Below are 16,266 nucleotides of genomic sequence, written 5' to 3' on the forward strand. Positions count from 1 at the left end.
ACAATTAAAGCTGTGTGTTGGTGATGTTAGCAGAGAGTTGGAATTGTTGAGGTTATTTAACAACTTAACAATCAAAATTTGCTTTCTTTTCCTGAAGTTAAATTCCTGAGTGTTTCCCAGAGGGTTCCTGGGGCTGCAGAACAGCTGTGGCTGGGCTGAGCGAGGCAGGCTTCCCTAGAGAAAGGCTCAGGGAGGAAGAGGAGGGAAGCCGGTGGAGAGAACCCACTTTCTCTCAGCTTGTAAACCTCAACAGACCCCTCTTCCTCTAGGAGGAACTCCCCTGTGGTGACCTCTGTCCCCCGGGTCATTTCTGCCCTGCTGGCACCAAGGACCCCAGGCAGTGGCCATGCCCGGCTGGCACCTGGAATGCAGAGAGAGGGGCACAGGACATGAGCTGGTGCCTGCCTTGCCCACCTGGGCTTTTCTGTGCCACCACAGGCCAGGCTGCCCCTGGGGGCCCGTGTGCACCAGGTAAGGACGCCTACATCCCCCTGAGCACGAAGCAGAGCATGGCTGGGACCTGCCACCCTGGGAGCCTCAGTGCCTGGGGAGGAGGCACGCTGGAGAGAGCCCAGGGCAGGTGTGCCTGGGCGGTGGGGCCAGGCTTGTGTGAATGAGGAGGAGGCAGGCTGGAGACTGGCCAGAGGCGGATACTGAACATGGTGGGGTGAAGTCTCGGACGGCAGCACCCAGCTGCTCCCAAGCTGCTCACATCCTCGAAGCTCGAGGTCCGGGTGTTGGGGGAGGCGAAGGGGAGGTGGGGAGGGTCCTGGAGGGTGAGGGCAGGATTCTGCCTGCTTGGCCCAGGGAGGCCTGCCTCCTCTCCAGAAAGCACTGCCCGTCTGTCCCTGGACAACATCTGGACCAGCCTCTGAGAAATGGGCTGAAAGTTCCCCAATGGGCTTGGGGTCCCCATGCACAGCAGGTGCTCCTTGGGTTTAGTGAGGGGCAAAGTTTGGGTCCAGACAGATGAGAGGCGGGCACTGTCCTCCATTATGCTGCTGCCCACACCGCCACCTCCACTTGGCCATGTGGGGGACACAGATGTGAAGATGTGGATTTAAGAAGGTCCTACATTATAAGCTTACCAGGGCACCCCCAGAGCTCGATCCCACCACCGCAGTCACGGCTGCAGCAGGAGCCTCGTGCATGGGAAGGTGGGAGCCGCGCCTCTCCAGACAGCAGGCCAGCCTGGTGCTTCCCCCTCCAGGATTCCACTGCCCAGGAGGGGCGCAGACCCCGACACCCCTTGGTGGGCTGTGGGAACACTTCGCGGGTTCTCTGGCGGCCACGCCCCGGCAAGATGGGGAGGACAGCGACAGCCCAGGTACTTGGCCTACTCAGAAAGCAGAGCAGGGTTGCTAAGGACACCTACACACGGGACGGGCGAGGCCTTGGGATGACTGAGGTCACCTTTTTCCAGGCCAAGAGACCCACCAGAGGAGGACCTGCTCCCCAGGTCATCACTGCCGCCAGGGCACTAGCCACCTCCCTAGGCCTTGTCCTCCAGGCGTGTCCAGTCCCTGGGAGGACCGAAGCCAGGCCCACAGCTGCTGCCCACCATGTCCTGCAGGTGAGGAGGGGGGCGAAGGCTGTGCAGTGGGGCCCGAGGGACGCAGCTCCTGGGAAACAGAGGTCTGTGACCCGAGGTTGAGGGCAAGGCCTTTTGACTGTGGGGAATCCCTTAACTCGGGAATCCTGAGTTCTCCCCTCATAGAGCTGAGATGAGCATTAAATAAGATGGACCTCAGGAAGGGCAGTAAAGAAACACCTGTCCTGAAGGAGGCTGCAGAGGAGAATAAGCCTGAGGAGAGGCACGGTTGGGCATGGACCCCACCACAGCGATGGCCCCTCCTGCAGGGCAGGCGAGCGGCAGGGGTGGAGAGCGTAACAGAGAAAGGTAGGATCCAATTTCTGCAGGGTCTCTGAAGTGCAGGAAATGCCCTACTCTGCTGGTGCCTGGCCAAGGCTTCCACGCTGCCCAAAAGATCAGGAAAGCACCACGACAGCTTTCCCGAAGCAGAAGTTCAAGGCTGAGCTAAGGAAGGAGGATCCTAAAAAGGTCACAATCGCAGGGCACTGGGCTGGAGGAGCTTTAGGAGCAGAACTTCCCACATGTCCTTGCAGCCACAAGAGGGAGCCTGGACCTGTGTTCCCCAAGGCCCTTGAGTGGCAGGCCCAGCCTTCAGCCCTGGCATGGTCCCAGCATGACCTTGGCGGCCCCGAGCCCACAGGCAGGGCTCTGAGGACTATGTTGTGGGATTAACATTCACCCAGCAGACTCTACCAAGTGACGCTTCAGCTTCACAGGCAGTGACTCCAGGACGGGGTCGGGGGACACCCCAGGATGGAGAGGCTAATAAAACCACCCCCAGCCCTAACCCCAGCCCCACCTTCCCTCTCCCTGAGACAGCTCATGAGGTGAGGTGACCTCTAACCCTCCCGAGTCACCTGAGGGCTGGGGGGTTGTGGAGATGACTTTCATGCACGCTGTGAGGACACCAGCGCTTTCACCTGAGCTCCTCCACCTTCTTTTTGCACCTTTGGCTACCTGTGTGGGGAAGGTGACGTGTTGTCTTTCGCAGGTGTCCCTACCCTCCCATATAAGACATGTCTTCACACAGACAAAGCCGTCGGCTTTAGGGACAGTCACACATTACTCTTTCTTTTCTCTTCCCATAGAAATGTAAGGGCCCCCTCTCCTTAGAGTACTTGTCAGTGTAATTTTTGTTAAATTAGGTCCATCTCATTCAGAAAGGGTTTGAGCAAACCATGAGTGATGACATCATCAATGTGTAAATGAAAACAAGCTTAGCTGGAGTGGAAACAGGTTTCTAGAACACTCATCTGGAGGCCCCCCGAGTGGGGTGTGGAGCCCCAACTCTTCAGTGCCCTGCAGTGCCTTCCACACCGAGAGTGGGGCTGAAGGCACCACCCACCTTTCCCTAGGATGGACAAGTCCTGGACCCCCCATGCTTTCTCCCCAGCTTTGGGTTCCTAAGCAGGATCTGGCACAGATAGGCAAGAATTAATTCAGAAGGGGCCGCATCTCAGGGCCCACTGACATCCCTGGCCTTGAAAGCCACCCTGGCAGTGGAGGGCACTGTCACTCCAGCTCGCAAGCTCTGCTCCCTTATTCTGGGAAATGTCCCTCTGCAGGGGTGGGTGAGGTGGGGGTGGTCGAGAGCCTGGCAGGGGTCCAGGGAGGGCTGCCCTGCAATCTCAGCCACTTCTGATTCTCTGGGCAGGAGCTGAGGTCACTCATCCCAATAAAGACATCCATGTGAGTGCAGGGGGGCCCTGCCCTCCAGGTCACTTCTGTCCAGTGGGCACGGGGGTGCCCCTGCCCTGCCCTGTGGGCACCTTCTCAGATCGGTGAGTATGAGTGCCGCTGCCCTGGTCCCAGAGGCTGAGCCCAGACCTCCTCTCGGTCCTCCTTTCCTCTGACCAGCTGACCAACAATATCCCTCAGCCATGGGAGGGTGTGAGGCTGGGACAGCAGGACTTCCACCTGGGCTGGGAGGGCAGAAAGCCTTGGGGAGTGTGGGTTGGAGGGGCCAGATCGAGGGCAGGCTACACGGGCTTCGAGGGGCTTGAGAACACGTCATACTCAAGAAAGCAAAGCCATTAAGAATATGCGTCTGCTGATGTCTCTTTTGAGACCAGACCCTCTCCTCATCTTTAGGACCCTCCCAGCTCCCAAGAGAAGACAGCCCAAAGCAAGGGCCAGTCATGGAGCCAATGGCTCGGGGGAGGGCGGCAGGGGAGTGTGGGGCAGTTAGATGTTGTGATTGTAGCTGCCGGATCACAGAGGTCTGTGGCCCTGGATGGCCTGAGCTTGAATTGGGATTAAGACAGAGAAGAATTATAACCAGGTTCATATGTCAGAGCGGAAAGAGAGAAACAGAGAGAAGAGCCACACTTTCCCTCAGGCACCTGCCGGAAATGCTACCTAAGAGAGGAGAGATGAAAAGGAAATTGTGAAAAGGCAGTCCCTGCCAGGGTGCGCCTGGGTCCACCCTTTCAGAGTGGCCTGGTCTCACAGCCCCTTCCTCCCACCTGCTCCCTTTCCTGGCCCATCTCCTGGGTTTCTTTGTGTCTCCCCAGGATGTTTCTCTCCACGGCCTCTGAGTGCCTGTCCTGTCCCCCTGGCTATTTCTGCGGTGCCTCTGGCCTGGCTGCGCCCTCCGGCCCCTGCTCCCCCGGCTACTTCTGTCTGGCAGGAGCCTCCTCCCCAACCCCGACAGGTATGGAGCCCCCTGGGAGTGGGTGGGCCCTGTACCACCCAATGCCCTGAGGTGGGGGCTCTGATGGTTTGGCGCCGATGAGCTGTGGGTGGTTTGAGGACAGAGGGGACATATGTGAGAGGGGCTGGAGTCATCTCTGGCCAAAGTGTGCTGTGGTCTGGCTGCCCTGCCCACTCGCAGTCACACCTGCATCCTCCCAGCCCACCTCTGTCTCACTCAGACCTGCTGAATCCACCACAGGTTTGCCGGGAGGTGGACAGAGAGGACGGGTGTGTGGGTAAGAAGTTGCAGTCAGTGGGCACCGAAATGGTGCCCCATGGGCCACCCACAGGCTGAGCTGATTGTGGGCCTTGGCTCGCTTGGGAAGGTGGCGGCCAAGGCCAAGGGTCCCAGAGCAGACCCTCTACACATCCCCCTCGAGGTGCCGGTCAGGGGAGGGGGCGGTGCATTAGGCCCTGGAGGTCATCGTCCAGGATCTCTGCTCCCTCTAGTGGCTGCTGACGGTCTTCCCAAGGACACCTCCTGTGCGGCCATCTCCAGTGGTCAGGGGGCAGCCTGGAGTCTCTGGGTCCTCAGGAACAGGTGACGGGCAGACAGGGCAGCTGATCCTTGGCCAGGACCCTTGAATCCCTCTGCTCTGACATTTCCATTATTCAGAGAACATTGGAGGCGAGAGTTCAGCTCTCAGATGGAAGCTCGAGTTCTGGGGCATCATGGGTGAGGGCTGGAGAGCCAGAGCCAAGCCCCCACTCAGGCTGCTGAGCCGGGACGAAAGACCAAAACAGAAGCAGCCGGCCTGGCTTAGTACAACTCAGTGGGAAAGCCCTGGTCTGTCAGCCTGTTTTACTGAAAAGTGCACAACTACGGTGTGTCCTGGAAACAGCACTGGGAGGGATGTCTGGAAAACCGGCTCTGAGCCAAGGCAGAGTCCGGGGAGACCCTGGCTCGCCCGCTAACGTCTTAGGACTTCATCCTCAGTAAAAACCAGTCATTGCTCTCGTCCACCTACCAAAGAGGGATTTTTCTGAGGCCCGAATAATGTGACGTTTGTGTAAAACATGTGTTTTTTGATCTGTAAGGTGTGGTACAAATGCCAGTCACAAGCATTGCTTCTCTCAAAAACAAACCTCTGACCTAAACTGGAGTCCACATTTGGTCCTGGTGACAGGGCACAACCCTCCCCCAGCTCTGGCACTCTCTGCTGGGACTGAGGTGTGCACTCCTCACTCAGCTTCCTTCCTCCCCTCAGGCCACTCAGGGCAGGGAGGCCCCTGTCCCCGAGGCCACTTTTGCCCCAGGGGAACCAGCCTCCCACAGCCATGCCCTGCCGGCTCCTACAGCTACCTGACTGGCCAGGCCTCCTGCTTCCCTTGCCCCGCTGGCTACTACTGCCCCGAGAACATCACCAACTACAGCGGGCACCCCTGTCCCGCTGGCTTCTACTGCCCCAGAGGTGAGTGCCTGGGCCACAACTTCCCAGGGCGAGGCTGGGCAGAGTTGTACAGCCGCTCTAGGCTCAGCTGGGGACTTGGGGCTCACATCAATGCAAACTGCTGCAGCCACAGACACATGCGTAGATGTGTCCTCTGCTTCCGGGCTTTCCCGCCACCCGTCCTGAAGGCCAGGGACATAAGGGCGCTCCAAGGATGAGCTCTAAGCAGGTGGTGACAAGTATGAGTTCCATCCAAGTCTCCAGCTGCGTTTTAGAATGCCTGAAAGTTTTACATTGTATTCCATAGCATATCTGTGTTGGCTAAAAAACAAAGATGTGAAATTACTTTAGCAATGCGTAGAAAGTTCGGTTCCCGTGCCTTTCAGTGAAGTTGAGCCCCAGGAAGGGGAATAGCACCCATATGCTATGGCTTTGTGGAGCCTGGGCCTAGGGCCACCCAACCCGGGAGCCGAACTCTCCACCCCAGGAGGCCAGCAGTGAGTGAGTGGTGGGGCCGAGGCAGGGAGTCTGCCAAGGACCAGCCCTGCAGGAGGAGGGGTGCAGGGAGCAGCTGGCCACGTTGAGCGTCCCCTGCCCCAGGGCCTGGAGCAGAGGGTGCCTTCAGGAACCGGCAAGCTGGGCTCCCCTCCTCTGAACGTTGCTTCTCAGGCACCAAGTACGCCACCCAGTTCCCCTGCCCTCGGGGCGACTACAACCCAGACCCGCTGACCCAGAGCCTGGACAGCTGCCTGCCCTGCCACTACTGTGGGCAGGAGAACCTGACCCGGGCCTCTGGGCCTTGTGATGCCAGTGAGTCTCCTGCCTTGCCCTAAGACGCCCACTGTCCATCTCTGCACTTCCCACTTCTGCTCCTGGACCTGGGGTCACCCGGACTACCTCCTGGAGCAGCTAACGGGAGGGGTGGGTGGGCCTGCAGCCTGGTAAGCCTGGCCCTGGACTCCTTGGCCCACCACCCACCCTTCCCCACTGGTTTCTACCCCAGGATGGTTCTGTGTGTCTGCAGCGTGGACTGCCCGCCCCTTCGACCTGGACAACTACACCAGCACCAATTGCCTGTGCCCAGCCACGGCCACAGGGGGAAAGTGCCCTGCTGGCTCCTACTGACCAGAGGGAAGCCCAGAGCCCATGCCCTGCCCACCAGGCTCTTTCTGTGGCACCTCTGGTAAGGGCCTATCGTGCTGTGGCTCAGGGTGTCGCTGGTGGGAGAACCAACATGAGGGTGAACACGTAACCACCATCCTTCCCTGTCCAGTGAGAAGCACTGCCTGCCTACCTCAGGGGGCTGTGCCTGGCATGCCTCCTGGCAGGACTGTGCTTCATAAACCATCACTGTTGCTGTCACTCTGGGCGAACGCAGGCCAGCCACCACAGAACAGCAAGGAGGGGAGGAGTGGCCAGGCCAGCAGGTCTCTGTGCACAGGGAGGCGCTCAGTGGCACCTCCCTCATCCCTCTCTGTACTCCCCGTGTCTGAGTGCCTGCACTTCCCAAGCACCTGCTGTGTACAGCCCTGCTGGGCACTGAGCACCCAGGCATGCACCAGGCTCCTCCTGCCCTGGGAGGCTCTCAGCTCTACAGCCCCTGAAGTCCAGACCTTAGGCTGAGTTGGCTCAACTTGTATGCTAATTTCATCTCTGCACCTTACTACGATGACCTGAGGCTCTTTGTGAACGAGAGTATACCCATGTCACGGGGTTGGGCAGGAGCAGATGGAACACTTAGCTCAGGCTCAGCCCAGGCTCAGCCCAGGCACAGCCCAGGATCAGTACAGGCTCCACAGAGGTGCAGCACAGGCTCAGCCCAAACTCAGTCACAGGGCTTAGCACGGGCTCAGTTCAGACTTAGAATCAGAGCTCAGCACAGCCTCAGCCTCAGGGCTCAGCACAACTCAGCCTACACTCAGCACAGGCCCAGCACAGGGCTTAGCACAGACTCAGCAGAGGCTCAACCCAGGCTCAGGACAGAATCAGTGCAGGATCAGCACACGCTCACTGCAGGCTCAGGACAAGGATCCAGCCCAGGCTCGGTGTACACTCAGCACAGACTGGGCACAGGCCCAGCACAGGGCTCAGCACAGACTCAGCAGAGGCTCAACACAGGCTCAGTGCAGGCTCAGCAAAGGCATAACCACTAGTACGACTCTCAGTCCCAGCTGAGTACTCCAGTCACACCGCAAGCCCTCCGAGGACTGATGTCCACAGGGATCCCAGTTGACTCCAAAGGCCAACGTCTTTATAGAGTCTACTCAGCATTTAACCCAGGGGCTCCCTGCCCCCCAGGATACTTCTGCCGTGAGTGTGTCCTTGGGCTCCGCGCTCAGCCCAACTCGCCCTCCTGTCCCAGGACTGCAGACAGATCTGATTCCTCTGGCTTGCACCTGTGCCCCTGAGCAGGTGGGAGGAAGCCAGAGGGAAGAGAGGTGCCCCGCTAGAGTCAGGCCTGAGGCAAGAAGGCTTGCAGGGGGGTGTGGTTAAAGTACACTTTGGGCATTTGCTGTGGCTTGGGTTGTTTGGTGGGGACAGCTAAGAGTCAATGACAATGACCTGGTTGCATCTGGAGCCTTGTCAGCTGTCAGTGTTCTGAGCCCTGGTGATGTTTCATCAGCTGCAGGGGAAGGGCCTGTGCCAGGCTGGCAGAGGGGCTGGGCAGCAGAGGGTCCTCTAGATCTGTGATCTCATGGGCTGTCCAGTGCTCTGAGGCTGAGCCTGCTCCTGCTGCCCATGAGGAGTCTCTGCTCCCTGTACCTGTGGGCTCTCTTTAGCCAGGTGACGCTCCCTCCCTGTGCCCCCAGCTGCAGGATCACACAAGCCCACGCCCTGTCCCGCCGGCACCTTCTCCAGCCTCCCTGAGCAAACCATGCTCTCTGCATGCCAGTCCTGCCCACCGGGCTTCTACTGCAAGGAGGATGGTCTCCAGGCCCCCAGTGGGCAGTGCCCGGCAGGTGAGAGGGAGGGAAGCCCTGGGGTGTGGGAAAGGGGATGAGGCTGGGGTGGGAGCTCTGCGGGGAGCTCTCTGGGCATGGGCCTTGTGGCATGAGACGCTATGAGAGACAAATGTCTCAGGAAGGGCCAGGTCTTGTCCTCAGCATCTGTCACTCCTGACCAGGCTATTACTGTGACTCCAGCGCTGGGCCCATCCAGGACTTCAGCTTGTACCCTTGTCCCCGGGGACATTACTGCCCCCTGGGCACAGCCAGGGCCATGCACTACAGCTGCCCAGTGGGCACATATGGCCCTTGGAAGGGGCTGACCAGAGTCACCGGGTGCCAACCCTGCCCTGCTGGGAAATTCTGTGCACTGGCTGGACTCACAGCACCAACAGGTACAGATACACCCAGGGCACCCTCAGAGGCAAACAAAAAAAAAAGCCTTGGGAGTGTTGAGCCTGACGGGTGGATGACCGGGGATGGGGAGATGCTCCAGAGAAGTTCACAGCCCTGGATTGCTGACCAAGGATCAGAGCAGCATGGACTTGCTGGGATAGGAGGAGGTCTGTGTTTTCACTGCTTTCCAAATGCCCCTTCCTTCACTCACACTCCAGTGACTATTGAAAGCACCGTGTCCCCAGCCCTCACCCCAGGAATACAGGAGGTGTGGGGTCACTCCTCAGTGCCTGGTCCTAGAAAGCTATCCAGCTGCTTCTGATGTCACCCAGCCCTGCAAGCCCACACACCTCAACCCTTCCTGAAGCAGCGCTACACCCAGACACCCACTCACAGCACAGGCTCCGTCTCCTCCCAACGCCAGCCAGGGGTTCCTCCCAAGGGTCTTAGCATCTCTCTTCCCCCTGGTCCAGTGATTTAGGTGTTGGGGGGATGCTTTCTTGGGTCATTTTGGTGGCTTCCTTGTGAAACAACTGGAAATGTTTTAATCCATAAGGAAAATCCAGGCCCAGCCGCTGATGGTCTCTGAGGAGGCCACACCTCGAACTGGGCCAGACACCACAGGGCTTTGACCCAAGAGCTCAGAACTGACTGAAGCAGGCACTGGTGGGGCCAGTTCAGGACCCTGCTCTTCCCAGAGCCCTGTGCCAGGCTGGCTTTGGGTCAGGGACCCCTGCAGCCTATGGCCGAGGTGTGGGGACAGTGCAAGCCGTCAGGCGCCTGGTGCTGTGATCTCCATCGAGGAGCACAGAGAAGGCTGACCAGCTGTCCTCTTCCCCAGGAGACTGTGCTGCAGGGCACTGGTGCAAGGGAGGAGCCGCCATCAAGGACCCCACCGACGGGGCACGAGGGCTCCTCTGCCCGCCTGGACACTACTGCCTCAAGGGTACCTCATTCCCGGAGGGTCCCTTGCGTCTCTCCTAGCCTTCTGCTGGCTTGGGGCTCTGAGCCCTGCTTCACACAGCCACAGTGGGCACCAAACGCTTACTCTGGACACCTCCCCACTGCTCAGCAGCCCCACCCTCCCATCCTCAAAACCTCCCCACATCGGAACCCCAGGAAACCTTTGTTTGAAAAGGTTTTCCCAATACCCGCTGTCCCTCCTTTCCCACTCCTGCCTCAGCCAATTCCCACTGAGAAGAGGCCTTTTCAGGCCTGGTTATTCCTCCCCATCTGGGGTCCTCACCAACCGGATGGCAAGCGGCCTGCAGCCTTTTGTTTCCCTGAACCAACCCTGCTGAGTCAGGCACAGGTTTCTGTCCATTCACCCACTCAGCTTTCATTCCAGTGGGTGAAGTTGACCCAAAAACTCTGGAGCTGAACCAGTCCCTCCCTCTGGACCTGAGAGGGACGTTCCTTTTCTTGCCTGGCGGGAGGGCCCTGGCAGGGAGGAGCTGGCAGACCACCTGGCCTCTGCCCTCACCTCCCTGCCTCCTGCAGGGGCGCCCATCCCATCCCGATGCCCCCCGGCACCTGGTCTGAGGAGGGGAATGGAGCCCCCGAAGGATGCCGGGACTGCGCTGGAGGAGAGCTCTGCTCTGGGAGCCACCCGCCCCTCCGGCCCACAGCCTGCCACCCAGGGTGGGCACACAGTGTGTCTGCTCCGGGCTCCCAGGGACAGGGATGCTATCCACAGAGTGAGGAGCCAGAAAGCAAGGGGGGGAAACCCGTGCTGGGCAGAGAAGAGTCACCCCAACTGCCCTGTGGGGCCTGTGGGCCACATGCAGAGGTCCCACGCCTGGGACCTGACTGCTTTGCCGACAAGGTTGCTGAAAGGACACCAGTGTCCAGACATGTGGCAGCGCACCACACCTCTGCCACCTCCCATCTCACCCACCCGACAGGGCCAGGCTAGAGGCAGGAGGAGGCCATGAGGGGGCAGATTCAGCAGAGAGCAGGCGGGCAAGGGTCCCAGCCCCAGGGCCTGACTGGGGGTGCCCCCGCCTGCTGGAAGGCCGTTGGGGCCCACAGGCTGCCTGCTCCTTGAGGACGCCCACCGGCTGAGGCCCTTTCGCTTGGCCCACGTTTCTCCAGCATTTCCTGCACGGGGGGAACTGTCCCTGCCAGCCCCGTGGAGGGACTCTCTGGGAGATTCTGTCCCCCTGGACACGTCTGTCCTTTGGGAATGGCTGGCCCCACTCCATGTCCTCCTGGCTCCTACACTTCCGGCACCCATACCATGGAATGTCACATCTGTCCTGGTGGCCACTACTGTGTTCCAGGGCTGAGGCCACGGCTGTGTCCGAGAGGTTAGTGACCTGCCAGCCACCTGGCTGACTGATTCAAGGGTCCAGTGGCTAGGGGTGGGGGAAGTCGTCTATGGGCAATTAACTTGCCCGTTATCTCCCCGCATCCTCTCAGGCCTTAGTTAAGTTTCTGGGCACCGCCAAGAGCTGGGCTGCAGATTCAGACTATGATGCTGGAATCCCTGCATTTATGGAGCACTCAGACTTCCTGGGTGGGATTGCCCTGCAGAGGGGCCAAGCCTCCAGGCGGGCTGAGCCCCAGGGCCAACCCTGCTGGGGGCCTCCTTGGTCTTCCTCTCCTCGCCCCCCTCCCAGGCTGCAATCTTGTTCCTGCTCCCTTCACAGGGTTCTACTGCCCTGCAGGGACAGGGTTGGATTGGCAGCCCTGCCCCCCAGGCACCTATGGCCCCACAGCCGGGCTAAGCAGCCTGCCAGGGTGCCAAGCCTGTGACGGGGGCAGATTCTGCCCTGGAGCCAATGCTACGGAGGCCAGCGGGCAGTGCTGGGAGGGCTGCTTCTGATCCAGAGGGTCAACAAGGCCCAACCCGGAGGCCGGCACTAAAGGTACCACACCCTCCTGCGGATACTGAGCCCCTCCCCCATTTCCTGAGGCCCCATTACTGAGCGATGGGGGACAGGTTCAGGAACCCCACCCACTCTCTGGTCAACCCAGAGAGACTGTGGAGTCTGTTCTCTCGGAGACCCCTGGGGTTCCTCGCATGTTCCCAGGCTTCCTTGCGTGGCGGGCAGGACACCGTAGCCTGGCGATGAGCAGTGCTTTGGCTTTTGTCTCCTCCACCCACTGACCATCCTGGGGGAGCCCCCATGTTGCATACAGGGTCTGGCCCAAAGAAGCTCACTTAGGGATCATGGTGTAGCGGTTTTCAACCTCGCTGTTCCTTGGAGTCACCCAGTGGGCTCTGAAATGCACTGGGTGGGGAGCAGGGAACTAGTCATTAAACTGGAATGCCTGAGGTGGCACCTACCTAGAGGCGGCCAATTTGTTTGGCTTCCCAGTGGTTCTCATGTGCCGCGAGGGGATTAATCCAGAGGTTTTCATCTTCCAGAGGTAAAATCCCCTTTAGAATCTATGAACACACCTCCATGACAACACATACAGGGACCCAGGGCTTTCCATGGAGTCCCTGGATGCCTGAATCCAGGGACTGTAGGACAAAATGCTGTGCTCTAGTCTAATCCCTGTCACTGCAGATGAGGAAACTGAGGCCCCAGAAGAGGGATGGTCTTGCCTGAGGACACTCTGTCAGTCTCCAAGCTGGGCGCCCAGGCTGCTGACTCCAGCCCAGCTGTCTGCCGTTCTGCAGCTCCCTTGGGCCACAGGAGTCACCCCAGCCTCACGGTGGCCTGGGCACTGATGGGGGAGCTCTGGGGACACTGTCTTGACACACAGCTCATCTCCTTGCTCCCCACCCACCAGCTTTCAGCAGCAGCCTCAAACTGACCTGTTCCCAACCTCTGTCACTGAGTGGCCTCTTGGGACGTGGCCCATGCAGGGCAGGGAGGGGGGTCAAAGAGAGTCACGGCTAGGTACCCCCAGAAACTGCCCTGCTTTGTGAGTGTAACTGGGAAGATGTTAAAACATGAGCCAGCATGGGAGGTCTGCACAAGCCTCACAGCAGAGCTGGGACAGATGGTCATCTACAGAGCCCCTGCCTTGGTCTCAGAAACTGCCAGTACCCCTGGCCCTCAGGGTTCAGAATTCCGGGAAGGAGGCCTCACTCCTGCCTGGGTACCTCCTGGGTCAGGAACACTTGCCCCAATCTCCTCCCATGGGCACCAGCAACAGGGGCAGTGGGTGAATGACTAGACTGCAGAGGGGGGCATTCTGCGGGAGGAACTCCCTCACAGTGTCCTTGGGAATCAGCAGCCTGATCTCGTGGGGCCCACGTCCTACACCAGGAACACAGCAGGAGCTGCAGGAGCACCTGCCTCACCCTGCCCAGGCTGGCCCCAGGCTGACCTTGCATCTTGGTTGCAGAGGAAGCTGGCCCTTGTCCTCCAGGACATTACTGCCCCAGGGGCTCAGCCATGCCCCAGCCCTGCCCACCTGGCACCTTCAGCCCACGGATCAAGCTCAGTTCAGAGGTAGGGAGATCCCAGCCACCGAAGGAAACCAGGGTGGGGAGGGCCCTGTTGGGATGGGTTCTAACTGCACTGCTCCCAAGGTCAAAGGTACAGAGGACTGGGGTACAGGGCCACCTGGCCAGCCACCTCCCTCCTCAGGTCTTACTCAAAAGTCACCTTCCAAGGAGACCTGCCGTGGCTGCCTGAGCACATAGCACAGTCAGAGACCATGTTTTACTTGTTGACTATTTTCTGTGTTCCCTACTAAAATCTCAGCACCACAAAGCTAGGGAGCCCTGGCTTTTTGCTGACTCCTCTCCAGTCCAGGCATTGGCTGGATGAATGTGTGGCTACCGTAAGCTGATGGTGAAAGTGCAGAGGGAGCAGCAAACACGGCCTCGCGGTGGGTGCATGTGGGGGTTGTAGGGAGGGCGGCGCTCTTGGTGAGGCTCGGCGGAGGTACGGGGTGGTGGGCAGAGTGGCAGGAGCGCCCGTGGCATGCTGCAGGCAGGGGAGATGTTCCAGGATCAGCAGGAGCGGGAGGAGATGGTCTCCAGATTCAAGGCCCCTTTTGATCTTCTGTTCCCACACCAAGCACTCCTGAGACTCCCTCCTTGAGTGGCCCTTTGCCTCCGTGTCCTGGCAGGAGCCGGGGGTTGCACATCCTTAGTGGTGGCATCTCCTGTAGGCTGCCTGCTCCCCATGTCTGCCCGGCCACTACTGCGGCTCTGCTGGCCTCACCCGCCCCTCTGGGCCCTGTGATGAAGGCTTCTTCTGCCTCCGGGGGGCCCTCGTCCCCAGTGGCTCCCTAGAAGACAAGACCGGTGGCCCGTGCCCCACAGGTACCCTCTCCTTAGGGTGGGAGGAAGCTGCGAAGTGGGGAATGAGAGAGCTGCAAGGCTCTCTCCATTCCCAGCCTCTGCCACCCAGACAGGGCCCAGGGCGCTGAGGAGACCTCCACCTGTCTCCTGGGCCCTGCAGGACCTGGGGTTTAGGGCGGAGCTGTTCTGAGCACCAGGGATTGGGGTTTCCTGCTGACCTGTGCGATCTGCCTCCCTTTCAGGACACTTCTGCCCCCCTGGGACTGTTGTCCCAAGGCCTTGCCCAGCAGGCACCTACAACACCCTGGCGGCTCAGGGTCGCTGTGCACCGTGTCCTCAGGGGTGAGTGCTGGGAAGCATCCCTGGGGTGTCTGGGTATGTGGTATTCATTCCTGCTGCCGGAGGCACTGGGCCAGGTGCTGGCTAAGATCCCTTTCAACCGGAGCTTTCTGACTTTCAGAAGTCGTGGGGGAATTTCCACAACTTCTACTTCTCTTTGTGTCTTTTGATCTCTTTGTTGGATATCACTGAGTCATTCCTAATTTCAAACCTCGGTCTCTTTTGCTGCAATTTCAGCCACTTAGCCTCTGCCTAGCCCCGAATTCCCCAGCTGGTGCATTGCACTGGGCAGAACTGTGCCCCAGCTGAGCCATAACTCCTGAGTTCAGCCATGAAGGATGGCGCAGGTGGCTGTGTCCAGCCACACCATACTGCAGTGGCCACCCAGCTCTTTGACCTCCTCCTCTCTCGCCTCTGCAGTTTCTTCTGCCTGGCCAACACCTCCTCTGTGGCTGGAAGTGAGTGTCCTGCTGGCCACTACTGCCCCGCCTCCACCGCCTTCGCTTCTCAGTTCCCCTGCCCCAGGGGCACCTACAAGCCACAGAGAGGGGGTGTCCAGCTGTCAGACTGCATCCCCTGCGAGCCAGGTAAACGCAAAAGCCTTCCCAGCCACACTGGGCCATGCCCTCCCTGGCCAGAGAGTGCCGGGTTCAGGACTGGTTCACGTGGGGACATGTGGGTCACAGCCCAAGATGTACCTTCAGAGATCAGCCCTTGGAGAAGTGGTGTCCCAAGCCCTCAACCCCTAATCCCAGGGGGTCCTGTCTTTCCCTCCAGGCTCCTATTGTCTCCTGCCTGGGCTAGTGGCTGTGTCAGGGCCCTGCAGTCCAGGGTTCCACTGTACCCAGGGAGCATCTGTCCCGAATCCCACCGATGGGGTCACTGGAGACCTCTGCCCTCCAGGCCACTTCTGTCCCCAGGGCAGCCCCCAGCCTGCTCCTTGCCCCCCAGGTGAGTCGACAGCGGGATAATGAAGTCTGCTGTCTGTCCTCGAGAGGAGACGGCAGCTGGGGCCCTGCCTCAGGGACCTCCCAGGGAAGGACACAGAAGAAATCCCCCAACTGACCTACAAAGCAGCGTCTACCCTCTGTACAGCAGCATGGGGCATGGGGGGCGGTGCCATGATGAGTAGGACCAGCTAGAGCTGGGGCCCAGGCTGCCTGCACGGGCCTGAAGCAGGGGTCTGGGGGCTGCAGAGTTGCAGTGAGGAGGGAGAGTGGTGACTGAGCCCAGGACTCGGCGTACTAGGTGGGGAGTCTCAGGGCAGGGAGTCACCCCCCCACCCCCTGGCCCCATGAGACTGAGTGAATGGAGTGCATGGCTCTACCATCTAAGATGGGCCACCATGGGTCTCCATCCGGGGTGCCCTGGTGCAACCACATCAGGTGGCCCTGCAGGTTCATTCCTGCCCATCCCGGGTGCCACGTTGATGGAGGACTGCCAGCCATGCCCAGCTGGCTGGTTCTGCTCCCAGGCCGGCCTGAGCTCCCCGGAGGCCCTGTGTGATGGAGGCTGGTACTGCCCCAGGGCGTCCATCTCTGGGCACAGTCCAGGTAAGAGTAGACCCTCCTCAACATCCAGAGAGGGGTGAGGGCTGGTGCTGTGGGACCTCCGGTGAGTAGACTGGGAGGGAGACACGGCCATGAGCTCCCCATCTGCTCTTAGTTCCTGCTCCTCTGGCTCCCAAGCCTGTGG

General features: G+C 59.9%; 1 protein-coding gene across 1 annotated transcript; it reads left to right on the forward strand.

Annotated features, from left to right (window-relative positions):
- Positions 1–289: 289 nt before the first annotated feature.
- Positions 290–5,375, forward strand: LOC105471829 (uncharacterized). Its single transcript, XM_071076099.1, has 5 exons — positions 290–1,327; positions 1,424–1,573; positions 3,249–3,375; positions 4,108–4,247; positions 4,905–5,375. The coding sequence occupies exons 1-5, from the start codon at positions 1,150–1,152 to the stop codon at positions 5,201–5,203; spliced, it is 894 nt and encodes a 297-aa protein (XP_070932200.1). The 5' UTR covers positions 290–1,149; the 3' UTR covers positions 5,204–5,375.
- Positions 5,376–16,266: the final 10,891 nt, after the last annotated feature.

Source organism: Macaca nemestrina, chromosome 13 (genome assembly GCF_043159975.1).
Source record: "Macaca nemestrina isolate mMacNem1 chromosome 13, mMacNem.hap1, whole genome shotgun sequence".
NCBI lineage: Eukaryota > Metazoa > Chordata > Mammalia > Primates > Cercopithecidae > Macaca > Macaca nemestrina.

Bases quoted from the DNA above. Each gene is read 5' to 3' on its own strand.
- LOC105471829 (XM_071076099.1), top strand. From the start codon at position 1,150: ATGGGAAGGTGGGAGCCGCGCCTCTCCAGACAGCAGGCCAGCCTGGTG. The intron at 1,328-1,423 runs GTACTTGGCCTA...ACCTTTTTCCAG, and splicing joins GGAGGACAGCGACAGCCCAG to GCCAAGAGACCCACCAGAGG. The intron at 4,248-4,904 runs GTATGGAGCCCC...TCCATTATTCAG, and splicing joins CTCCTCCCCAACCCCGACAG to AGAACATTGGAGGCGAGAGT.